This window comes from Orcinus orca, chromosome 9 (genome assembly GCF_937001465.1).
Source record: "Orcinus orca chromosome 9, mOrcOrc1.1, whole genome shotgun sequence".
Classification (NCBI taxonomy): Eukaryota; Metazoa; Chordata; class Mammalia; order Artiodactyla; family Delphinidae; genus Orcinus; species Orcinus orca.
The window spans coordinates 92,395,078-92,422,485 of record NC_064567.1 but is presented as its reverse complement, the minus strand read 5'-3'; the positions used below and the strand labels follow the sequence as shown (position 1 = coordinate 92,422,485).

The window sequence follows — 27,408 nt, the reverse complement described above, 5'->3', positions numbered from 1 at the left end:
TTAGTGTCCTTCCTTGTCTCTTGTAACATTCTTTATTTTAAAGTCTATTGTATCTAAGTATTGCTACTCCAGCTTTCTTTTGATTTCCGTTTGCATGGAATATCTTTTTCCATCCCCTTACTTTCAGTCTGTATGTGTCCCTAGGTCTGAAGTGGGTCTCTTGTAGACAGCGTATATATGGGTCTTGTCTTATATCCATTCAGCAAGCCTGTATTTTTTGGTTGGAGCATTTAATCCATTCACATTTAAGGTAATTATTGATATGTATGTTCCTATTACCATTTTCTTAATTGTCTTGGGTTTGTTTTTGTAGGTCCCTTTCTTCTCTTGTGTTTCATAGAGAAGTTGCTTTGTTGTAGAGCTGGTTTGGTGGTTCTGAATTCTCTTAGCTTTTGTTTGTCTGTAAAGCTTTTGATTTCTCCATCAAATCTGAATGAGATCCTTGCTGGGTAGTGTAATCTTGGTTGTAGGTTCTTCCCTTTCATGACTTTAAGTATATCATGCCACTCCCTCTGGCTTTTGAATTTCTGCTGAGAAATCAGCTGTTAACCTTATGGGAGTTCCCTTGTATGTTGTCATTTTTCCCTTGCTGCTTTCAATACTTTTTCATTGTTTTTAATTTTTGCCAATTTGATTACTTTGTGTCTCAGCATGTTTCTCCTTGGGTTTATCCTGTATGGGACTCGCTGTGCTTCCTGGTCTCGGGTGGCTATTTCCTTTCTCATGTTAGGGAAGTTTTTGACTATAATCTCTTCAAATATTTTCTCTCTCTTCTCCTTCTGGTACCCCTATAATGCGAATGTTGTTGCGTTTAATGTTTACCCAGAGGTCTCTTAGGCTGTCTTCATTTCTTTTAATTATTTTTTCTTTATTCTGTTATGTGGCGGTGAATTCCTCCATTCTGTCTTCCAGGTCACTTATCCATTCTTCTGCCTCAGTTAATCTGCTATTGATTCCTTCTAGTGTATCTTTCATTTCAGTTATTGTATTGTTCATCTGTTTGTTTCTTCTTTAATTCTTCTAGGTCTTTGTTAAATATTTTTTGCATCTTCTCGATCTTTGCCTGCATTCTTTTTCCGAGGTCCTGGATCATCTTCACTATCATTATTCTGGATTCTTTTTCTGGAAGGTTGCCTATCTCCACTTCATGTAGTTGTTTTTCAGGGGATTTATCTTCTTCTTTCATCTGGTACGTAGTCCTCTGCCTTTTCATCTTGTGTGTCTTTCTGTGAATGTGTGTTTTGTTCCACAGGCTGCAGGATTGTAGTTCTTCTTGCTTCTGCTGTCTGCCGTCTGGTGGATGAGGCTATCTAAGAGGCTTGTGGAAGTTTCCTGATGGGAGGGACTGGTGGAGGGTAGAGCTGGCTGTTGCTCTGGTGGGCAGAGCTCAGTAAAACTTTAATCCAGTTGTCTGCTGATGGGTGGGGCTGGGTTCCCTCCCTGTTGGTTGTTTGGCCTGAGGCAACCCAACACTGGAGCCTACCTGGGCTCTTTGGTGGGGCTAATGGCGGACTCTCGGAGGGCTCACGCCCAGGAGTACTTCCCAGAACTTCTGCTGCCACAGAACTTCCTTGTCCCTTGGTGAGCCACAGCTTCCCCCCACCTCTGCAGGAGACCCTCCAACCCTAGCAGGTAGGTCTGGTTCAGTCTCCCCTGGGGTCACTGCTCCTTCCCCTGGTTCCTGATGAGCACACTACTTTGAGCATGCCCTCCAAGAGTGGAGTCTCTGTTTGCCCCAGTGCTGCCGAAGTCCTGCAATCAATTCCCACTAGCCTTCAAAATCTGATTTTCTAGGAATTCATCCTCCCGTTGCCGGACCCCCAGGTTGGGAAGCCTGACGTGGGGCTCAGAACTTTCACTCCAGTGGGTGGACTTCTGTGGTATAAGTGTTCTCCAGTTTGTGAGTCACCCACCCAGCAGTTATGGGATTTGATTTTATTGTGACAGCGCCCCTCCTACTGTCTCACTGCGGCTTCTCCTTTGTCTTTGCACGTGGGGTATCTTTTTTTGGTGAGTTCCGGTGTCTTCCTGTCTATGATCAGCTGTTAGTTGTGATTCCGGTGTTCTTGAAAGAGGGAGTGAGAGCATGTCCTTCTACTCCGCCATCTTGAACCAATCTCTGTGTGTGTCATATTTTCGATTGCACATGTGAGTGATATCATATGTATTTGTCTTTCTCATCCTGACTTCACTTAGTATGATAATCTTCAGGTCCATCCATGTTGCTTCAAATGGCATTATTTCATTCTTTTTTATGGCTGAGTGATACTCCATTGTATATACATATACCACATCTTCTTTACCATTCATCTGTCCAGGGACATTTAGGTTGTTTCCATGTCTTGGCTATTGTAAATAGTGCTGCTATGAACGTTGGGGGGCATGTATCTTTTTGAATTATAGTTTTGTCTGGAGATATGCTCAGGAGTGGGATTGCTGGATCATATGGCAACTCTATTTTTAGTTTTCTTGAGGACCCTCTGTCCTGTTTTCCACAGTGGCTGCACCGATTTACATTCCCACCAACAGTGTAGGAGGGTTCCCTTTTCTCCACACCCTCTCCAGCATTTGTTGTTTGTAGACTTTTTAATGATGGCCATTCTGACTGTTGTGAAGTGGTACCTCATTGTAGTTTTGATTTGCATTTCTCTGTTAATTTGTGATGTTGAGCATCTTTTCATATGACTATTAGGCCATCTGTTGTCTTCTTCGGAGAAATGTCTATTTAGGTCTTCTGCCTTTTGTTTTGTTTGGTTTTTTTGATTGGGTTAGTTTTCTTAGTATTGAGCTGCATGAGCTATTTGTATATTTTGGAGATTAATCCCTTGTTGGTTGCTTCATTTGCAAATATTTTCTCCCTGTCTGTAGGTTGTCTTTTCATTTTCTTTATGGTTTCCTTTGGTGTGCAAAAGCTTATAAGTTTAAGTCCCATTTGTTTATTTTTGCTTTTTAAAAAAATCTTTATTTTATATTGGAGTATAGTTGATTTATAATGTGTTAGTTTCAGATGCACAGCAAATCGATTCAGCCATACATATACATATGTATGGTTAAAGGACACTTAGATTGAAAGAGAGGAGATGAAAAAAGGTATTTCATGCAGATGGAAATGACAAAGTGGGGGTAGCAATACTCATATCAGACAAAATAGACTTTAAAACATAGACCACTAAGAAAGATAAAGAAGGACAATGAAACAGAGAAGGAGTCCCTTATAGGCAGCATACTGTAGGCTTTTGTTTTTCATCCAATCTGCCACTCTGTCTTTTGACTGGAGCATGTAGTCCATTGACATTTAAGGTAATTATTGATAGATACGTATTTATTGCCATTTTAAACCTGTTTTCCAGTTGATTTTGTATTTCTTCTTCCTTTTTCATTTTGTTTCTCTTGTTGCGGCTTGATAGTTTTCTTTTGTATTATGCTTGTGTTCTTTTTGATTTTTGTGAATCTATTGTATGTTTTTGAGTTGTGGTTACCGTGTTTCTCAAGTATGTTAATCCCTTCCTATGGCTACTTGCTTTAGACTGATTGTCATATAGGCTCAAACACATTCTAAAAAAACAAAATCTACATTTTCTTACTCTCCTCCCCAGTGTTTTATGATTTTGATGTCCTCTTTTACATCTTCATGTTTATCCTTTTGCTGTTCATTGTGGTTATCATTGCTTTCACAAAAATATTTTTATTTTTATTTTTTCAATTTGTGTACTGTCTTATTTGAGTGATTTAGTTTCCAGTTGTGACTTTCTCTTTCCCATAGATTCTTGCTTCTTTTCTATTTAGAGAAGACCTTTCAATATTTCTTTTAGGGTAGGTTTAGTACTGCTGTATTTCTTTAGTTTTTGCTTGTCTGAGAAATTCTTTCTCTCTCCTATTCTAAATTATATTCTTGCTGTGTCGAGTATCCTAGGTTGCATATTTTTCCCTTTTAGGACTTTGAATATGTCTTGCCACTCCCTTCTGGCCTGCAATGTTTCTGTAAAGAAATCAGCTCATGTCCTTATGAGGGTTCCCTTGTAATTAACTCTTCTTCTCTTGCTGCCTTTAGAATCCTCTCTTAAACTTTTGACATTTTAATTACAGTGTGCCTTGGTGTAGGTCTGTTTGGGTTCATCTTGTTTGGGACCCTCTGTCCTTCCTGTGCTTGGACATCTGTTTCTTTCTTTAGGTTAGGGAAGTTTTCAGCCATAATTTCTTCAAATACCTTTTTGATCTCCTTTTCTCTTCTCCTTCTGGGCCCCCTATTATTCATAGATTGACATGCTTTATATTATCCCATAGGACTCCTATTGCTTTCATTTTTATTCGTCTTTCTGCTGTTCTGATTGGTTTATTCCCATTATTTTATCTTCCAGATCACTTATTTATTCTGCATTATTCAATATTCTATTCATTGCCTTTAGCATAGCTTTTGTCTTGGCAAACGAGTCCTCTAATTTTTCTTGGCTGTTCTTTATATCTTCTAGTTCCTACAGTAATCTGCATTTCTACTGGGAACCTTTCTTAATTCAGTATTTTCATTATCTCCTTTTTGAACTCAGTATGTATTAGACTGAATAGTTTCATTGTTCTTTCAGGAGAATTCTCTTGATCTTTTAGTTGGGAGTGGTTCCTCTGCTTCTTCATTTTACTTATATTTCTCTTACTCTATGAATTTAGGAGAAACAGTGATCTACTGTGGTCTTAAAGTGCTGCTTATATGTGGGAGTGTCCCTGTGTGGGCTCCGTGCATCTAATATTTTTGTTGTGAGGGCTGTTTTTAGTAGGGGTGTCTGCTGCATCTTTCCTCAGTGTGTGCTAGCCATTATCCCCTTGATAGGGGATTTGACTGGTGTTTTGATGACCACAGTCTGCACTGGCTGTTGAGCAAGGCCGCCTCTTTGCTCTGTGGTTGTCACAGCCCTGTCAGGGGCAGGATCTGCTTCCCAGCTGTTGGAGTAGAAGCCTCCACATCTGTTTCTGAGCTTCGGTTTGAGGCAGGAAGGACTGGAGTGGTCCTGCTGGGACAGGAGCCCCAAGGATTCCTCCGCTGGAGATTTGCACACAGGAGTATTTTCTGTGCTGTCACCTGACACCTGTTGTGTGGACTTACACAGGACACTGTTGTTCGCACTGCCCTCGGCCTCACCTCTACTGTGGGGATGCAGGCAGTTGGCCTGGGTGTCCCTCGGGTGCTGTGTTCCCAAAGCCACCAGCGCTGATCTGTAGGCGCAGATCCACTGAAGTCCGGTATCGGGACCACAGGAGTCACGCACCTGGATTTGCTGTGGGAGCTGTGGAAACAGCCCAGCCCCCAGCCCAGCCTCCAAGTGTGTGTACCCACAGAGCCCACAGCTGCTAAGGCCAGACCCGTCCCAGCTGAGGGAGCACCTGTAGTCCACTTGAATGCCCCACAGGCACTGAGCTTACAAAGCTGCTGGTGGTGGCATAAATCCATGGATGGCATGCTGTGGGGAGAGGGCTCAGATTTCAGCCCTGCTTCCTAAGTCATGCGGCCCCTCAGCTCTGATTTCAGCCCCACCTCCACGTGTGGGCCAGCCCCTGGTGCTTGAGTGATCCCAAAGCTCATAGAGGTGGCACCACGCCAGCTGAGAGCATGCTGAGACATAGGCTGCTGTGGAGGGCCCTGCCCCTCCCTTCGTGTGCCCCTTAGCAACGGTGCTTCGCTTCTGCCGTGGGCCTGGTCGTCTTCCACCTAAACCACCAGTTGCGGCCTGTGCCATGCTCTGGCCCCTTCAGGCTGCTTCCATGCAGTCAACCCTGTCCTCTCCCTGGGTCTGTCCTCTGAAGCCAGAGTTTCAGCATCCTGCCCCTGTATGCACCAGCTGATGTGAGTCTCAGGCTGGGGAGTGCAGAGAGGTGGCACGGGCCCTCTGTGCAGGTCTTGCTCTCCTCTGCCTGCCTCAAACCGGCTGTTGCACTCTCTTCCCAGCCTCAGAAGCTCCCTTTCTGTCCTGGCTGATTTCCCTTCCAGTGAAGGGCCTTCCCAGGGTGCAGGAGCATTTCCTCTTTCACACTTCCTCCCAAGGGTGCAGATCCTGTCCTGATTCCTTTTCTTTTCTTTTTCTTTCATTCCACCCCTTATTGTGGAGATTGCTTGCACTTTTGGGTGTCTGAGATATGTTGCCAGTGTTAAACAGCTGTTCTATGAGAATTGTTCCACATGTAGATGTGTTGGTTTTTTTCTAATTTTTTTAACTTTTAAAAATATTTTTATTTTTGGCTGCATTGGGTCTTCATTGCTGCACACGGGCTTTTCTGTAGTTGCAGTGAGCAGGGGCTACTCTTCGTAGCCCTTCTCATTGCAGTGGCTTCTCTGGTTGTGGAGCACAGGCTCTAGGTGCACAGGCTTCAGTAGTTGTGCCTCGTGGGCTCTAGAGACAGTAGTTGTGGCTCATGGGCTCTAGAGAGCAGGGTCAGTAGTTGTGGTGCACGGGCTTAGTTGCTTCATGGCATGTGGGGTCATCCCGGACCAGGGCTCGAACCCGTGTCCCCTGCACTGGCAGCTGGATTCTTAACCACTGCGCCATCTACAGGGAAGTCCCCGTAGATGTGTTTTTGATGTATTTGTGGGAGGAGGTGAGCTCCACGTCCTTCTAGTCCACCATCTTGATTCTGTCTGTGAGCATCTTTTCATGTGCTTATTGGCTATTTACATTTTTTTTTTTAGGAAAAAAATGTTTTTGGATCTTCTGTCCATTTTAAATTGGGTTATTTGCCTTTTATTGTTGAGTTTTTAAATATATAGCCTAGATGCAAGTTCCTTATCAGATATATTATTTGCAAATATTTTCTTCCATTCTGTGGGTTGTATTTATGTTTTCTTGGTGGTATTCTTTGAAGCACAAAAGTTTTAAATTTTGATGGTTCAATTTTGTTTTTTTTGGTGTGTGTGTTATAGTGTAGAAGGCTTTGCCTAATCTAAGGTTATAAAGATTTACTTCTTTTATTCTAAGAATTTTGTAGTTTAGTTCTCACATTTTAGGTCAGTGATCCATTTTGAGTTAATTTTTGTGTATGGTATGAAGAAGGAATACAATTTCTTTCTCTTATTTGTGGCTGTCCTGTTGTCCCAGAACCATTTTGTTGAAAAACTATTCTTTCCCATTGAATTGTCTTGGCACCCTTGTTCAAGAGGGATTGACTATAATGTAAGGATTTGTTTTTGGACTCTCAATTCTATTGTTATCTATTTGTCTGTTCTTATGCCAGTACCACAGACTTGATTACTCTAGCTTTGTAGTAAGTTTTGAAATCAGGACTTTTTTTTTCAAGACTGTTTTGGCTATTCTGAATCCCTTGAATTTATATATAAATTGTTAAATTTTTCTTTATTTTTTTGGCTGCGTCAGGTCTTCGTTGCTGTGCACAACCTTCTCTCTATTGGTGGTGTGTGGGCTCTCTCTCTAGTTGTGGTGCACAGGCTCCAGGGCACGTGGGCTCTGTAGTTGCAGCGCACGGGCTCCAGGGCACGTGGGCTCTGTAGTTGTGGCGTACGCGCTCCAGGGCACGTGGGCTCTGTAGTTTGCGGCACATGGGCTCTCTCATTGAGGCATGCGAGTTCAGTAGTTGTGGCGCGCCAGCTTAGTTGCCCTGCGGCATGTGGGATCTTATTTCTCCGACCAGGGATCGAACCTGCGTCCCCTGCATTGGAAGGCGGATTCTTTACCACTGGACCACCAGAGAAGTCCCTGTCATCTGTTAATCTTCTTTCGTGAAGTGTCTGTTAGGGTCTTTGGCCCAGTTTTAAAATTGGCTTATTTTCTTATTGTTGAGATTGCAGAGTTCTTTGCATATTTTGGATAACAGTCCTCTAACAGGTGTGTCTTTTGCAAATATTTTCTCTTGGTGGGCGATTTGTCTTCTAACTCTCTTGATAGTGTATTTAACTTGCATTTCCCTAATGGCTAATGATGATGAACATCTTTTCATGTGTTTATTTGCCATTTAATGAAATATCTGTTTGTCTTTTGTCCATTTTCTAATTATTTAATATTGAGTTTTGAGAGTTCTCTATATATTCTAGTTATATGGCCTTTTTTGGCTACATGTAATATTTAAGAAAATTAATTTCAGTTATATGCATAATACATGATTGCATTCTTCATTTAAAAACGAAGATAAAGTTTAAACCCTCAAATCCTTTCCCTTTTCACCATCCTCTCATGGGTAACCATTATTACGTATTTCAGGTATATCCATCTAGATTAAAAATAGCTTTCTCAAGATAAACTCAGAGCATGTACATGGTGTTGTTTGTATATGGGTTTTGCCAAAAAGTTGTAATGTTTGTATCGTGGTGCAAGATGCATTTTTGACCCAAGAATATTGTAGAGATCTCTCTGCTGATAAATATCTCTAGTCTGTTCCTTTGAACTGCTGTATAGCATTGATTGTCTGACTATGTTAGGTTTATTTAGCCATTCCTCAGTTCCTAGACATTTAGGTAGTTCTCAGTGTTCCTTAGTAAATAATGCTACAGTGAACCACCTTGTGCATTACTCTGGGCACATGTGCAATTGTTTCCTTAGAGAGAGAAAAAGGGAATTTTGTGAATATTGAGGTATGTGCTTTTTATATTTGAGTAGATCCTGCCATATTGCCCCCCCCCCGGAATGTGTTTTTCCCCCCACCTTGGCCAACAAACCACATACCTTTTGACTATAAGACCCACCCACTACTTTGTATCCCAACTGTCTACCAACTGCAAAGAGGAGGGATATCTGAGGTGGGCCTTGAACAGGAGTGGGATTTAGACATGTTGCTGGTGACAGTCACATTTATTGAGTGCCTTCTATGTCACAGGGTGTGTACCCAACACACTTTCGGTCCATCTCTACTTATTAGAAATTGTCACGGACTGGAGGGGACTAAGGAGGCATGGAGACTAAGTTCAAAGCGAATTCTAAGGTCCCCTCTAAGCCGACTTCTAGGGTCCAGGAAAACTATCTAAGTAGCTTTCCACCGAATTGGCGTCCTTCACAAAGATCAGTCCATAAACAAACAGATTTGGCATGTGACGGTGCAACACTCAGGGCGACAGCCTGCAATTCCTTGCGCTTCCTCCGTAGAGAAGCCCTCTCCCAGCAAAGGCCCAGAAGTTAGCTCTCATACCTGCTCCTTTCTCTTCTAATTCAACAAGGCTTGACTCTTACTTTTTGGCTGTTGTGAACATTTTGCCCTTAGGAGCATTTCCTAACTGCTAGGAGCTTGTGAGCACCTAAACGCTTCAGCTGTTGGCTTTCCTTGGGGCTTTTGACAAAAGTGATCTTGTTTTTCTATCAGATTACTTGTGCAAGTTATCACACGTCTCAGGGCCTCTCTTCAACAGATTGTTTTTGGCCGCGCGGCTGTTGGGATCTTAGTTCCCCGACCAGGGATCAAACCCATGCCCTCAGCAGTGAAGTGTGGGGTCCTAACGACTGGACTGTCATGGCTTCTCTTCAACAGACATTAGATGCCATCTGGGCCCCTCTCTCTCCCCATAAATGGTGCTTCTGTAAGGACTGAGAATACAGACGGCTGAATGTCCCTCCCCGCCCACCTCCTGTCTATAGGCAGTTGTCCACAACAGCTGCACTCAGGGCTGCTTGAGCAAAGGACTGGGAAATTATTTTGTAGTTAAAGAAATACGGGATGAAGGTTTCTGGCCTGCCAAAGAATGCTGCCTCTTTACTGATGTTATGGAAAAAGCACTGTAAGGCTGACTCCAGAGCTGAGCTCTGCACAAGGTTTTCCTTCCCACACTTGATCTTTCTCTTAGCAACCAGGCTGTAAGCGCAAGAGGCCTCTTCTGTTCATAGCAACCTCTGCAAGCTCTCTGAAGGCAATCATTGACTAGGTGGCTGCAGCCTTGGGGGAATCCTGGATGTTTCCCACAATAGTACGGGCCACTGAATAATTATAGTCTCCACTCTACTCCTCTGTGCGGTGATTCAGAGCATGGACTCGGGAGCCAGACTTCTTTGCTTCCAATCCCAGTTAATAATTTTACCAGCTTTGTGGCCCTGGGCAAGTTATTCAACAGCTCTATGCCTCAGTTTTTCCCTCTGCAAAATAGGAGCTAAGGACAGCACCTACCTCACAGGGTTAATATTAGGTTAAAAAATACAGGGAATTCCCTGGCAGTCCAGTGGTTAGGGCTGTGTGCTTCCACTACAGGGGGCCCAGGTTTGATCCCTGGTCAGGGAACTAAGATCCTGCAGGCCGTGCACGGCGCATACAGAATACACTGTGTTTGCTATTATATGAATTTACAAATGTAACAAATAGGGGGTCTAGCCCCGTGTAAGGAGACCTAGACTTTATCTCTTATTCTTTAAAAACTTCTTTTCCTTTCCTTATGCATGGAACACACAGGTACTTTCTTGAGTGTGAATGTCTGTCCTTCCATCTGTTGTATTCCCAGCAGTGCCCACAGTAGGTGGTCCATAAAAACCTATCAAAAACTAAGGTCATGAAGGAAGACCTCCATTGACCTGCCACTCTACACTTCCAAAGTAATTTGCTAAAGGGGACTTTGGTTCTCCATTAGCTTCAGGTGCAATTCAGACTCCTTAGCCCATGCCAACCCTTAGGACTTCATGCGCTATCTTCCCCTCCTGTGTGGGCAGCCAGGTGAACCTACTCTAACAGTGGATTACTTTGAAAAGTTTAGAGGAAGTTTTGGTAAATAGTTTTACTCTTAGGGCAGTTAGATGAGGCTGCCAAATTTTTTTACATCCTTGTCACAGAATTTTGAACATGACATTCCGATTCACTTTGAGACAATTTAATCTAAGCTTTGTTTGGAACCTAACATCTAACATCATGCCCATTATTGGTGTTAAAAATGGGTCCACACAGTGAGATTTAAAATGATGCCATTTATAACTTAAATGTGTTCGTTCTGGCACTGCTTATGAGTTAAGTAGGAAATTAAAATGAATTGGATTTTGAGGGGTTGTGTTCAGTATTGGGCCAGATCGTTTCTAACCCATAGGCTGGGTGATTAATAGGCCACAATTGCCCAGCAGACATCAAATGAGAGAGGATGGCCTGAAGTGTGATGAAATGGTAAGGGGGTGGTTTCTCCTGCCACAATTTGGAAATTCAAGCATCCCTGGCACTCATTCCGATTTAGAAAATGAATATAAAGCTGCCACCTACCCACTCCAGCGTGGAGTAGTATTCTAAAAGCAGTTATACATTTGTGACTTTCAAGACAGCAGAAGAGTGTCTTCCGTGCAATTCTGCACATGGGGCTCCTCCATTTCTGAGCCTTGATTAAACCTAAGCAATGATGATCCTGACTGAGGAAATCTGGCACAGAATTCTTCTCACACAGAAGTCCCTAAACTAATGGCTCAAAAGATTTAGTTGTAGTCAAGTCTCTGGTAAGGATGCCCAGGTTGATAAATCTGAATTGTAAACATCAAGTAACACCACAAACATTTAAAAAAAGAAAGTTTATTGGTCTTTAAATGGCTCAAATTGCAAATAAACCGATCGGGTAGTGGCATCAGCCTAAGACATGTGATGCTTCTTTGTCGTTTGGCTTCATAGCACCTCAGTACCCAGGAGAGGAAAGGTCTCAAAGCAAAGTCACAATGTTAGTGGTTAGGACCCCTGGTTAAATGAGACTGCAACAAGTACACACGGAGATCGCTGGGCCCACGGGGCCGCGCTTACATTGGTAACTTTAATTCTGCACATGGCACAGCCTATGAAAAATATGAAAGATGTACATCTCAAACCCTTTAAGGACAAATATTTAATATGACAAGCCGGACGTAATATCTAAAGAGTTCAGTTCCTAAATAGCCTGTTTTTGTTAACTTTACGTACACATCTGTCACCTGGAATGCCTGAACACATCTTTGACTTGCTGAAATTAGGACTGAGCAAAAAGAAACGAAAACTTTGTTGAATCAAACTGTCCTAGTCCCATTACAAAGAAAAGAAAAATCTGACAGTGGTAAATCTCCCATTGAAATCATGGCCCTCCAGCGGGCACGCCATACAGTGGGGAAACAGCCTACTGTTTGGTGCCAGACATGTTTTCTGCACTATCCTTGGGTTTGGTTGTTCGATGTTAACTTTAGGAAAACGTAGAGACAGTGTTATTCATTACGAACACAGCCTACAAATAATCCCAGTAACTCCCGTACAAACTGTAACCTCGGGAATACAAATATAGAAGTTACCAGATGGCGAGCACGACTCTTCTGAAGTGTTCTGGTGCAAAACGCATTAGCACTGTCCACGCTTTTCCTGTGCTCTACACTCCAAGGAGATCAAAATCTTAACACATGCTCACCACTTGCAGAAAGGGATTTCCAGGGACCAGCATCTTAAAGAAAGAGGGTTCACTGAGACATAACTGGTACTGAATGCTCATAGTCTAAAATTATCTTACAAGTAGACGCTGGGCCTTCATTTTAAACTACCTTACACTTAGTTAAAAGCAATCAGGAAGCTCTGGAACCTTTCAGGAACCAGAGTATGGCACACAGTTTAAATTTGGACAGACTCCTACCAGTAATTTCTCGAGAATCTTCTACACAAACGTTGTCCTCCATCCTGACATATATTCTCTCACCAGGACACATGGGCAATGGGCCCACGGCACAGTGAGGACACACCCAGAATGATGTAAGTGGGTTATCTTTAGGTTTCTAAATTAAGGCATATTAAAAAATTTCCATGTACAAGTTTACACCACTTTTCTAAGTTAATCACCAGGTAATTAATGCAGATTCACAGATGAATTACTCTCAATTGAACTATATGCAACAATCATGCCAGTAACTTTTTCTTCTATATTTTGCATAACAATGGTTAAAAAAAGTGGTACAGTTTAACTATCATGTTCACAATTGTCATCTGTCAAGGCAGTAGAAGACCAAGACATTTTAAAATGATATAAAATTTAAGCTTTATAATAAACCAGAGGAAGTAGCCTTTCCTCCCATTGCCCACCCCCATCTCACCTCTTGAATAGTTCAAGAAAGACTGCCAGCAAAACACAGGTGCCCACGCTACATTCAGGACTGTGATACATGTAGGCAATTACGAAATAAGTTGAACTTTGCTTCTTGGTGAAGCCACATTAATTTCTTTTTTAAGTGAATTTGACTCTCAGTGCAGTTCCAATTCATGCTTTTAGAGACACATAACAATTTCCAAAATGTTAAAGTAATTTCAGTCAATTGAGCCTTCAGTGGCAAAGCTTATAAATTATATTTCTTAGTATGGTCAAGATAAGAAAGGAGTTTGGGCTTTGATTATAAAATGCAGCATCTTTCTCTTATTCTCTTGGCTAAACTTTTCCTCTTCTTTTTCCCATTCTTTTCTTTGCTGTCTTCCATCTTTCTGGCTCGAATTTCCCTCATTAAATCAAAAAATACCTAGAAAGAAGAAAATAGGATAAATAAACCAAGTAGATCATATGTGCCTGGAATTTCTCTGATTCACAACAGTAAACCTGGGGAATATTATAGGAATATTTAGGAGCTCTTGTTTGGGGAGTACAGAGAGAGGAAAGCACCCAACTAAAGCCTGCTTCTCCAAGTATACTGAGAAAATGGGAAAAATGAATTTGGTAAAATGTGTTTACATAATATAACCTAATCTTTCTGTCTGAATTTTCAAGATAAAAATGAAAAAAGCACTACAAGTGAGGCTAGCTCCAAAGATATGAAACTCAGTAGGTTACATTTGAGAAATTTATAATTAGTAAATGTATTTTATCAATTAAATTTTAAAGTAATTTGTGTTTAATAAAATTTACATTTAATAACCTGGTTTTCTTCAGCCCTGTTTTAAAAAAACAGCTGTGGAAAATGACTGCTTCCTTTATCGTTCTGATACCAGGCACTAGAAAACAATTTTGTTTCTTGCACTATATTTGAGGATGTTTGATGTCTAGAAACTGGCAAATAATGGGAGATATTAGCCTAATAATTTAAAAATTACTACTGTAACCTTAAGTTCAATGTCAATAACAAATGTCTGAGTACACACTGAAGGGCCTAGAAGGATGTGGACTCACTGTACACAAATAGTGATGAGTGGATGAATAACTTCTATGCATCACACTTTTGCATTCTGGATTAAAAAAATGATTACTTCTAGAATAAAACTTGATAAGACTAAAAACAAATTCAAGAAAACTGAAATCATATCAAGCATCTTTTCTGACCACAATGCTTAGAAATCAAGTACAAGAAAAAAACTATAATAACAGAAACACGTGGAGGCTAAACAATATGCTACTAAAACAACCAATGGATCACTGAAGAAATCAGAGGAAAGCAAAAAATACCTAAAGACAAATAAACGAAAGCATGACAATCCAAAATGGACACAGCAAAAGCAGTTCTAAGAGGGAAGTTTATCGCTATACAAAATATATCTTGTATACAAAATACAGAAAAATCTCAAAACAACCTAATCTTACACTTAAAGCAACTAGAGAAAGAAAAACAAACAAAACCCAGTTAGTAGAAGGAAAGAAATAAAGATCAGAGCAGAAATAAATGAAATAGAAACAAAACCCAGAAAAGATCAATGAAACTAAAAGCTGGTTCTTTGAAAAGATAAACAAAATCGATAAACCTTTAGCCAGACTCATCAAGAAAAAGAGTTCAAATCAATAAAATTAAAGATGAAAAAGGAGAAGTTACAACTGATACCACAGAAATACAAAGGATTGTAAGAGACTACTACAAGCAACATATGCCGGTAAAATGGACAACCTAGAAAAAATGGACAAATGCCTAGAAAGGTACAATCTCCCAAGACTGAACCAGGAAGAAGCAGAAAATATGAACACAAGTACTGAAATTGAAACTGTGATGAAAAAACTCCCAACAAAAAAGTACAGGACCAGATGGCTTCACAGGCAAATTCTATCAAACATTTAGAGAAGAGTTAACTCCTATCCTTCTGAAAGCGTTCCAAAAAATTACAGAGGAAGGAATACTCCCAAACTCATTCTATGAGGCCACCATCACCCTGATATCAAAACCAGACAAAGATATCACCAAAATCACCAAAAAAATTACAGACCAATATCGCTGATGAACACAGATGAAAAAATCCTCAACAAAATACTCTGCAAACTAAATCCAACAATACCTTAAAAAGGATCATATACTATAATCAAGTGGGATTTATCCCAGGGATGCAACGATTCACAGTATCTGCAAATCAATCAGTGTGATACACCATATTAACAAACTAAAGAATAAAAACCATATAATCATCTCAATAGATGAATCTGATCAAAAGCTTTGTCTGCAACACCAATTTGTGATAAAAACTCTCCAGAAAATGGGCCTAGAGGGAACATACCTCAACATAATAAAGGTGGTATATGACAAACCCACAGCTAACATACTCAATGGTGAAAAGCTGAAAGCATTTCCTCTAAGACCAGGAATGAGACAAGGATACCCATAGTTTTGGAAGTCCTAGTCACAGCAGTCAGAGAAGAAAAAGAAAGGGAATCCAAATTGGAAAAGAAGTATCACTGTTTGTTTGCAGATGACATAACACTACACATAGAAAATCCTAAAGGTGCTACCAGAAAATTACTAGAGCTCATCAGTGTTCAGTAAAGTTGCAGGATACAAAATTAATACAGAAATCTGCTGCATTTCTATACACTAACAATGAAAGATCAGAAAGAGAAATTAAAGAAACCCATTTACCATCACATCAAAATACCTAGGAATAAACCTAACTAAGGAGGCAAAAGACTACAACTGTAAGAGGCTGATGAACATAATCAAAGAGGACACAAACAGATGGAAAGATATCATTTTTCTTGGATTGGAAGCATCAATATAAACTCAAAATGGATTAAAGACCTAAATGCAAGACCAGATACTATACAACTCCTAGAGGAAAACCTAGGCAGGTTTTCTGACATAAATCGTGGCATTATCTTTTCCATCCATCTCCTAGAGTAATGGAAATAAAAACAAAAATAAAATGGGGCCTGATTAAACTTAAAAGCTTTTGCAGCGTGAAAGAAACCATAAACAAAATGAAAAGACAACCCACAGAATGGGAGAAAATAATTGCAAACCATGTGACCAATGGGATTAATCTCTAAAATTTAAAAACAGCTCATGTGACTCTATCAAAAAAACAAACAGCCCAACGAAAAAATGGGCAGAAGACCTAAATAGACATTTCTCCAAAGAAGACATATAGATGGCTAAAAAGCACATGAAAAGATGCTCAACATTGCTAATTATTAGAGAAATGGAAATCAAAACTACAATGAGGTATCACCTCACATCAGTCAGAATGGCCATCATCAAAAAATCTACAAACAACATGCTGGAGAGGGTGTGGAGATAGGGAACTCTCCTACACTGTTGGTGGGAATGTAAATTGGTGCAGCTACTATGGAGAACAGTATGGTTGTTCCTTAAGAAACTACAAATAGAGGTACTACAAATAGAGGTAACATATGATCCAGCAATCCCACTCCTGGGCATATAGCCAGAGAAAAACATGGTTCGAAATGAACCCCAGTGTTCATTGCAGCACTGTTTACAATACCCAAGACATGGAAGCAACCTAAATGTCCATCAACAGATGAATGGATAAAGATTTGGTACATATATACAATGGAGTATTACTCAGCCATTAAGAAGAATGAAACAGTGTCATTTGCGGCAACATGCATGGACCTGGAGATTATTATACTAAGTCAGACAGACAAAGACAAATATCACATGATATCGCTTAATGTGGAATCTAAAAAAAATGATACAAATGAACTTATTTGCAAAAGAAACAGACTCACAGACTTAGAGGATGAACTTATGGTGGGGAAGGGTGGGGGGAGGGATAGATAGGGAGTTAGGGATTGACATGTACACACTGCTACATTTAAAACAGGTAAACAACAAGGACCTCTGTATAGCACAGGGAACTCTGCTCAATACTCTACGATAAGCTAAATGGGAAAGGAATTGGAAAAAGAAGAGATGCATGCATATGTGTAACTAAATCACTTTGCTGTACACCTGACACACAACACAGGTAATCAACTATACTCCAATATAAAATAAAAATTAAAAAAGAAAACAAGGACTATCAGACCAATGGGTTGAGTTAAATGGACGCAGGACCAACAGAAAAGGACACGGATAATTAAAGAAGGGGAAGACTGAGCATAAAAGCTCAGAAAGAATGCAATGTACTGAAACACGTAGGTGACAGTTCAAACCCCATGAATTCTTGCCCCACTTGCTGCAGCTTGACGGTCTGGAGACTGGGGATTTTGCAACACCTCTGCTTCAAGTCCACAGCTGACCAGCCAGGGCAGGAAGCCTCCAAACTAACTACGTGTGATTAGCAGAAAACTCCCAGTACTGCTTTCTGATGTGAATATATCACTGCGGAATGGATATTAGAAGATGTGATTTCTAATTTTAGACGAGTATCTGCAATAAACTGCAAACGAATCCCTACTGGAAACCACCAAGGTCATCTTAACTAGCAAACCCAATGGAAAACTCTTAAACTTTACATCAGCTAATGTAATGAATTAAGGTAAAGGAGGCCTTGTTTCAACTGCCAAGTGGAAGGAAATAAGTAATTTGGAGTAAGAATGAAGAACTGGTTTTGATAAACTCAGACAAATGATAATCCCGAAAGTACAGAGCTTCTTCCAACTTTTTAAAAAATTTCTGCTCGCCCTCATTTCCTCCCACCCTCTTTCCTCCTGTCCCCTTCTTTCCCTTCCCCCCATTTCCCCCCCTGGCATGTACAGAATTTGACTCTTCTAATTCCAGAGTAGAGATCACAGGAAATCCCTGTTCTCACGTAAATGAAAGTGAAACGAAACTAGACACAGACTCAAAATGCTTAGCTCAGAATACTTACAGTTGAAAAAACATAAAAATTATTAGAAATGACAAACATCTCTCTTAAAGCATCATAGACCGTTAGCTTTAAATGTAAACCTTTGCCTTCACCAGTTTCTTCATTTTAAGTACTTAACAGCCCCTAGTTCACAACACAGACAATACTAAATTTTCAAAAGGATTAAACATCTACTATAAAGGCCAACACAAAAAGGAAGCAAAAATTATACGTTAAGTGTTTTTCTTATTAATTTTTGGCTGCGTTGGGTCTTCGTTGCTTGCGCAGGCTTTCTCTAGTTGCAGTGAGCGGGGGCTACTCTTTGTTGCGGAGCGCAGGCTTCTCATTGCGGTGGCTTCTCATTGTGGAGCACGGGCTCTAGGTGCGTGAGCTTCAATAGTTGTGGCACGCGGGCTCAGTAGTTGTGGCTCAAAGTCTCTAGAGCACAGGGTCAGTAGTTGTGGTGCACAGGCTTAGCTGCTCCATGGCATGTGGGATCTTCCCGGGCCAGGGCTTGAACCTGTGTCCCCTGCATTGGCAGGTGGATTCTTAACTACTGTGCCACCAGGGAAGCCCTAGGTAAGTGCTTTTTAAGTTTAGGATGGGAGAGCTTTTCTAATGAAGCCACAGAATCCAGAAGTCTCAAAGGAAAAACAACAAATTTGACAACATAATCTTTAATGTTTTTTCCATGGCAAAAGGTAAAAATCAGCAAAGTTAGAAGACATGGTATGGGGACTTGCCTGGTGGCATAGTGGTTAAGAATCTGCCTGACAATGCAGGGGACACGGGTTCGAGCCCTGGTCCAGGAAGATCCCACATGCCGTGGGGCAGCTAAGCCTGTGCGCCACAACTACTGAGCCTGCGAGCCACAACTACTGAGCCCACACTCTGCAACAAGAAGCCACCGCAGTGAGAAGCCTGCGTACCACAACGAACAGTGGCCCCCACTTGCTGCAACTAGAGAAAGCCCAGGTGCAGCAACAAAGACCCAACGCAGCCTAAATAAATAAGACATGGTATGGAGCAAATCAATCAGTGTGCTATACCACATCAACAAATTGAAGAATAAAAACCATATGACCATCTCAATAGATGCAGAAAAAACTTTTGATAAAATTCAGCACCCAAACTTTTGATAAAAACTCTCCAGGAACTGGGCACAGAGGGAACATACCTCAACATAATAAAGGCTGTATATGACAAACCCACAGCAACAGTGAAAAGCTGAAAGCATTTTCTCTAAGATCAGGAAAAAGACAAGGATGTCCCCTCTCACCACTTTTATTCAACATAGTTTTGGAAGACCTAGCCATGGCAATCAGACAAGAAAGAGAAAAGGGATCCAAATAGGAAAAGAAGAATTAAAACAACTGTCATTGTTTGCAGATGACATGATACTATACATAGAAAATCCTGAAAATGTTACCAGAAAACTACAAGAGCTCATCAATGAATTCGGTAAAGTTGCAGGATACAAAATTAATACACAGAAATCTGTTGCATTTCTATACACTAACAACGAAAGATCAGACAGAGAAATTAAAGAAACAATCCCATTTACCATCGCATCAAAAAGAATAAAATACCTAGGAATACAACTACCTAAGGAGGCAAAAGACCTGTACTCCAAAAACTAAGATGCTGATAAAAGAAACTGAAGACAACACAAACAGATGTAAAGATATAACGTTTTTTTGGCTCAGAAGAATCAATATTGTCAAAATGACTACACTACCCAGGGCAATCTACAGATTCAGTGCAATCTCTATCAAATTACCAATGGCATTTTTCACGGAACTAGAACAAAAAATTTTTTAATTTGTATGGAAACACAAAAGACCCTGATAGTCAAAGCAACCTTGAGGAAGAAAAATGGAACTGGAGGAATCAGACTTCCTGACTTCAGACTATACTACAAAACTTCAGTAATCAATCAATCAATCAACAGAAATATAGATCAATGAAACAGGATAGAAAGCCCAGAGATAAATTGACCATAGGTGCGTGGGTTTATCTACAACAAAGGAGGCAAGACTATACAATGGAGAAAAGACAGTCTCTTCAATAAGTGGTGCTGGGAAAACTGGGACAGCTACATGTAAAAGAATACAATTAGAACATTCTTTATCACCATACACAAAAATAAACTCAAAACTGATTAAAGATCTAAATGTAAGACTGGATACTATACAACTCCTAGAGGAAAACCTAGACAGAACACTCTTTGACATAAATTGCAGCAATATCTTTTTGGATCTGTCTCCTAGAGTAATGGAAATAAAAACAAAAATAAACAAATGAGACCTAATTAAACTCAAAAACTTTTGCACAGCAAAGGAAACCATAAGCAAAATGAAAAGACAACCCACAGAATGGGAGAAAATAACTGCAAACCATGTGACCAACAGGGGATTAATCTCTAAAATTTACAAACAGCTCATGTGACTCAGTATCAAAACAAACCCAATGAAAAAATGGGCAGAAGATCTAAATACACATTTCTTCAAAGAAGACATACAGACGGCCAATGGGCACATGAAAAGATGCTCAACACCGCTAATTATTAGAGAAATGCAAATCAAAACTACAATGAGGTATCACCTCACACCAGTCAGAATGGCCATCATCAAAAAGTCTACAAACAATAAATGCTGGAGAGGGTGTGGAGAAAAGGGAACCCTCCTACACTGTTGGTGGGAATGTAAATTGGTGCAGCTACTATGGAGAACAGTATGGAGGTTCCTTAAACTAAAAACAGAGTTACCATATGATCCAATCCTACTCCTGGGTATATACGTGGAAAAAACCATAATTCAAAAAGATACGTGCAAAAAAAAAAAAAAAAAGATACGTGCACCCCAATGTTCATCGCAGCACTATTTACAATAGCCAAGTCATGGAAGCAACCTAAATGTTCATTGACAGAGGAGTGGATAAAGAAGATGTGATATATATGTGTACACACACACAGAGGAATGTTACTCAGCCATAAGGAAGAATGAAAGAATGCCATGTGCAGCAACATGGATGGACCTAGAGATTATCATACTAAATGAAGTATAAGCCAGAGAAACATAAATATCATATAATATCGCTTATATATGGAATCTAAAAAAAAAAAGATACAAATGAACTTATTTCCAAAAAAGAAAGAGACTCACAGACACAGAAAACAAACTTATGGTTACCAAAGGGGAAGGGGTGAGAGCTAAATTAGGAGATTGGGATTAACATATACACACTACTATATATAAAACAGATAACCGGGAACAGTGCTTAGAGCTTTCTGAGATGCTCTATGCAGTTATAATCCTCAAATTTGGCTTGAATAAAAATTTCTATTTCTTTTGTAGGAAAAAAAAAAAAGACAACTAACAAGGACCTACTGGATAGCATAGGGAACTATACTCAATATTTTGTAATAACCTATAAGGGAGAAGAATCTGGAAAAGAATATACATATGTATAACTGAATCATTCTGCTGTACACCTGAAACTAACATGATACTGTAAATCAACTATACATTCAAAACAAAAAAAGATAAGAACAGATATGGTATGCATTAGGAGACACTGTCCCAAAAGGATATAGTGGACAAAGCGTTAATGTCCTTAATATAAAGCAGGCTTATGAATCAAAAAGATAAACCCCCCATTAGATCAATGTAATTTCAGCGTTCACAGAAGATCTACAAACGGCCAATGAATCAACTACAAGCTGCCCAGCCTCAGTAGTAATCAGGAAACACAAAAGAAGTGATTTCCCCATCTTGTTGGTGACATTTAAAGGCTCCTTTAATTGACACTGGCAAGGAGTGGGGAAAGGGTTTCCTCACACTGTTGGTGGGAGTGTAAGGCAGCCTCTCTGGAGGGTGACTTGTCATTAAAATTTTAAATGCACCCTTGCTTTTGGTCTTGTGTGGGTGCACGTTCACACAGTTCACTGTGTTATGTTTGTAATAGCACTGCAGACAACCTAAATGTCACTGGTAGACTTTTTTCATAATTCAGCCATTTTCCTAACTATGGAACATTTTGTAGATTTTAAAAAGAATGTGGTACATCTATATGCAACGACATGGAAAGAACTACAGATCTATTTACTGTGAAATTTAAAAAGCAAACCACAGAAATACACTATACACACACACAAATCCTATTTATACAGGTGGAAAACAAGCAAGTACAACCTTTCCCTAAGGTTCTTTTTTTTTCCTCCCTTAGATTCTGTATGCCTGTCTTTAAAGGCAGGTAAATGTCTGGAAAGATACACACGTGTTAGCAGTGGTTACCTACAGGTAAAGGAGGTGAGTGGAATCTGGGTGGAGTGACACTCACTTTTCCTCCTTATACTTTTTCCTCTGTATCATGAATTTTTCTTTATACAATGAGCATATGTTCATGTATTACTTGTATAAAGAAAAAAATTAAAAACATTTTCAAAAACAAGACACTACATTTCTAACAAAATTCTTTCCCCAACATAAAATTGGCTCTCTTGACATAATAAATCATACTTTCATTTTGACATCTACTTGCCTAATTTCTTTCCATTTCCCCCAAGATGTTCCTTAAAATTAAGAGCAACCTTGGAGTTGCGATTTAAAGAGCCAGAGCATTTAGCTAGAAGCGTACTACAAGGTCATCAGATGACCTGGCACCCAGGGAGGACCCAAGCAGGTTTCCCAGATGGTCCTCTAGCCTCTGAGTGATTCCTCTGAGACAGGCCAGGCCTCAGCTCAACAATTCTGATGGTCATGAAGCTTTTTCACAGGGTAGTTTTAAAAATCTGCTTCTTTGAAACTTCTACCCAGTGGTCTATTTGGAATCCTGGTAAGGATAAGGCATGGGCGTTTAAAGTCTGGCGGGAGCTAGTATTTGTTTTTTGTGACAAAACACCTCTCAATTTAATAGAAGGAGACACTGTTAACACTTAATCCTGCAAAATCTGATCAGACTCCTGGGAGTGGATGACACACAACATGGGAGATGCCACAGGTATTCCAACCATTGTTTTAAGTAAAATAGACAGGGAAGAACATTGGCTCCAGAGCTGGCCACACCCAGAGCCAGCAGATGCCACTACGACATGGTGACCTTGAGCCAGGTATGTAATCTCTCCGCACCTCAATTTCCTCACCTAAAAAGGCGTCATGAGAGGAGTATCTATGCTTCATAGGGTTAAAGATGAAACAGTGAGTGCTGGCCACAGCGCCTGGCTCTTCAAGCACTAAAGAGTATTATCAGCTCTTATAACTGTATTACATCATTGCCTCAGCAAACAAACCCAAAAAACAAATATAATCCCAACGTAACCAAATTTAAGAAACTGAAGAGTTGCTGCAAGTTACTTTTCCTTAGCCACTGAGGTACGTTATCTGGTAGCCACTCTTCAGGACACAGCAGTGAAACATGCACGTCTGTGACTTAGCTCTCTGGTGGCAACCACAGGTACTAGAATCTTACATATTCCCGATATATACATACATGTGCGCTTGTGTGTGTATGAGTATGTTTCAAACACAGATGGCAGCAAACTAGACGCTGTTCTGTACTTTGCTTTTTCATTTACTGATGTTGAAGATCATTCCACATCAGCACATTAAGTTCTACCTTCTTTTCACCAGCTGTACAGTATTCCATTATATGGACGCACCATCTGTTCCTGGACACTTGGATATTTCCTGTCTTTTGCTTCTACAAATAATGCTTCAAGGACTACTGCTGAACATACACTTATGCATGGATGTATAATTTTATCTGTATAATAAAGTTTTAGAACTTGAATTGTTGGGGTCATAATTTTTGATAGATAATTGCCAGACTGCCCTTCCAAGAACATATGAGAGTTCCTTTTTTTCCCATACTCCTGTCAACAGTATTATTATCAACCTTCTTGCCCTTTTCCAATTGACAGGTAAAAAAAAATATGTCATTATATTTTAAAATTTCACTTCCCTTTTTATAAGTAAGACTCATAAGCCTCTTTGCAAGTTTAAACACGATTTGCATTTCTTTTCTGTGACAGGGCTATCTGTTTTTCGACCATTTTCCCATTGGGTTGTTGGTCTTTTTCTTACTGTCTGGTGAGATCTCTGATAATGCACACTACCGTATTCTCCCAGGGCCTCTGATGCCAGCAGGTGACACTACAGGACTGCTTCGAGCCTCAGAGCTTGGACAGTTATTGCTCCCCACTCCCCTTATATCACGATGGTTTGTTCTATAACCTGCTCAAGACATCAAACAGGAGGAAACAAAGTATACATATGCTATGACAGTCTTCATTGGTGCCTTTCAAAACCCCAAACATGCTGAACCTTAAACTGTATTTCATCAGTACTTTAAATTTGCCATAACTTTAGAGGAAACTGGTCTACTCAGTAGAAATCTTACAGCAATTTGTACAGATGTCTTGGACTTAAAGGAATCTGACTGTGTGACTAAAAAAAAAAAATCAGTTTAAGACAGTAATAACACTGTCTTAAAACCTACAGTAAACAGGCAGAAAGAATCTCTAAATTTTTAACATCATGATTTCTGGACCAGGGCTGCGAATCTACAGCCACAGCAGACGAGCTCACAAGCACCTGCGGCCACCTAGGGCAGTTACTCCAAGTGTGCCGCACCGCCCGTTTGCACATCCAGGAGCTAGCTAGATAGGCAAATTCTCAGGTCTCACCCCAGACCAAGCGAATCAAAATCTCTGGCGAAGACCCAGGAATCTGTGTTTATCAGGCTCTATAGGCAATCCTCCTGCACGTTAGTTTTTGAGAGGCACTCAGTAGAGCCTAGATACGCGGGGGCTGAAAAGGCCCCGCCTGGAGGGCTCTCAGAACCTGTGCTGCCCCAGCGCAACCGGCAGGCTTCCTAAATACTGATGATGGCGTCCCGCAGCAGGATGAAAAGCACTGGGAAGGCTCCTAGAAACGAGGTAAGGGTGTTCTGCACCTGGTCTCCAGGAAGGGCCAATCTGAACACAGTGTGAGGATGAGGGGAGAGGACACAGGAGCTCCCCTTCCACTTGGGGGAGAACAGAGGCTGAGGGTAGGGAAGGCAGCTGTGATGACAGAGATTTCAAAATCCTCTCCCCCGGGGTCTGGGAGAACTTAAGTGAGGCTGGGCAGGTGTCAGCTCAGAGGACTTACATTGTTCCTTCTATTCCTTCTAGATTCTCCAGCCAATCAGGATAAGGAAAAAAAAAAAAAAGCAGGGATTCAGGTCAGGAATCTTTCAGTGCTTTAAAAAAAAAAAAAAAGGTACATCTAGCTGCAGTGTCTCATGTTTTAACGCCTCTCGGGAACCTATAAGGACAAAGTGAAGTAAATTCCTAACACGCTGTACTTGAGCATTCAGGGCCATAAAAAATCAACACGTATTAAACCTCTATTTGAAAGTCTCACAGAATCTCTAGACTAAACAGAGCCGAGTTAAAGCACATCAACCTATTTTTAACATGACGTAGCAGTAGAGCCACCTTTTTACCTTGTCAACATTAGCTCGCGTTTTAGCAGATGTTTCCACATAGTTAACATTCCACTGATCGGCTCTGGTTTTTGCCTCTTCTACAGAAACCTGCCTTTTATCTTCCAAATCTGATTTGTTTCCAACGAGCAGAAATGGAACATTCTCATCTTCTTTTACTCTTAAAATCTGCTCCCTGGATAAGAGAAAATGAGCAAGAAATATTAATGTTATCTCTACATGTTAAAATAACAAAACATGCAATTAGCAGTTATTTGTTTCTAGACAATAACAAATAGCTCACTTATTACCCAGTAGGAAACAAGCAGCACTTCTTCCTTTTTCTACCATCAATGACTTGAGCTCCACATTCACTTCATTCGGAAAAATACACAGAAGAAGAGTATAAATATGGCAGCAGACGTACGAAGTGAATATCAAATGCAACTTCCTCCGAAATGCTTTTTTGAAAATAAACTTTTTATATTAGAATGATTTCAGATTTACAGAGAAGCTGTGAAGATAGGACAGAGAGTTCCCATATACCCCACATCCAGTTTCCCCTACTGTTAACATTAATGTGGTACGTTTATCACGGTTGATAAAAGTATACCTTGTTTACTGCAATCTGCTTTACTGTGCTTTGTAGATACTACTTTTTTTTTTTCTGAACAGACTGAAGGTTTGTAGTCACCCTGCATCAAGCAAGTCTATCAGCACTATTTTTCCAACAGCATTTGCTCACTTTGTGTCTCTGTGTCACATTCTGGTAATTCTCGCAACATTTCAAACTTTTCCATTATTATTATATTTGTTATGGTGATCTGTGATCAGTGGTTTCTGATGTGACGATTGTAGTCGTTATTGGCATTTTTGCTTAAAGTGATGCTCCCTTTAAAGAGTTTGAGAGGCTACTACAGAATTTTAGAATAGGAAAGCACCTTTACAAACTGGTCCAACTTCATTCTTATCAGAAGGAAAGTGAGAATGAAAAAACGTAACAGCGCTTTATTTCTATCAAACACTTAATAAGCACTACAAGTTATAGGCCAGCAACTGTGCCAAACAGAGGTACTAGAGACACTGAAATGGATAAGAAGAGTTTTTACCATATCAGGAAAAACACATATAAATCAATCTCATGTAAGAGTGCGGTGAGTGTGCTGCTGCAGCTGTGGTAAGCATACCGCACACACACGAGGAAACAACGGATCCTGTCTGGGTGACGGGAAGCCCAGGAAGGCTAAAGGGAGGAGTTGACAATCGGAGAAATGCAAATCAAAACTGCAATGAGGTACCACCTCTCACTGCTCAGAATGGCCATCATTAAAAAGTCTATAACAAATGCTGGAGAAGGCGTGGAGAAAAAGGACCCCTCCTACACTGTTGGTGGGAGTGTAAGTTGGTGCAGCCACTGTGGAGAACAGTGTGGAGGCTCCTTAGAAAACTAAAAAGAGAACTACCATACGACCCAGCAATCCCACTCCTGGGCATATATCTGGACAAAATTCTAATTCAAAAAGATACATGCACCCCTACGTTCACAGCAGCACTATTCACAATAGCCAAGACACAGAAGCAACCTAAGAGTCCATCGACAGATGAATGGATGAAGATGTGGTATATACAGAGACATGTATAGATATATATACACACAATGGAATACTACTCAGCCATAAAAAAGAATGAAATAATGCCATTTGCAGCAACATGGATGCAACCAGAGATTATCATACTAAGTGAAGTCAGAAACAGAAAGATAAATACCATATGATATCACTTATATGTGGAATCTAAAATATGACACAAATGAACTTATCTATGAAACAGACCCACAGACATAGAGAACAGACTTGTGGTTGCCAAGGGGGGGGGGTTGGGATTGGCAGATGTAAGCTTTTATATATAGAACAGATAAACAACAAGGTCCCACTGAATAGCACAGAGATCTATACTCAATATCCTGTGATAAACCATAATGGAAAAGAATATGAAAAAATAATGTATATATATGTATAACTGAATCACTTCACTGTACAGCAGAAATTAACACAACATTGTACATCAACT

At 40.3% G+C, this 27,408-nt stretch overlaps 1 protein-coding gene and 1 long non-coding RNA gene across 4 annotated transcripts in view; one reads left to right on the top strand and one right to left on the bottom strand.

Annotated features, from left to right (window-relative positions):
• Nucleotides 1-11,431: 11,431 nt before the first annotated feature.
• Nucleotides 11,432-27,408, bottom strand: part of RALA (RAS like proto-oncogene A) — a 76,319-nt gene continuing 60,342 nt past the window's right edge. For all 3 annotated transcript variants that reach the window (XM_033438411.2, XM_004263326.4, XM_033438424.2), the window contains 2 exons: nucleotides 25,360-25,534; nucleotides 11,432-13,391 (listed from right to left, as the gene is read on the bottom strand). In XM_033438411.2, the coding sequence (XP_033294302.1) occupies nucleotides 13,269-13,391; nucleotides 25,360-25,534 (298 nt within the window). In that variant the 3' untranslated portion in view covers nucleotides 11,432-13,268. The remainder of the gene's footprint in view (nucleotides 13,392-25,359; nucleotides 25,535-27,408) is intronic.
• LOC117203542 (uncharacterized) lies at nucleotides 22,097-23,661 on the top strand. Its single transcript, XR_004486342.2, has 2 exons — nucleotides 22,097-22,181; nucleotides 23,502-23,661. It is a non-coding gene; the product is annotated as an uncharacterized LOC117203542 (long non-coding RNA).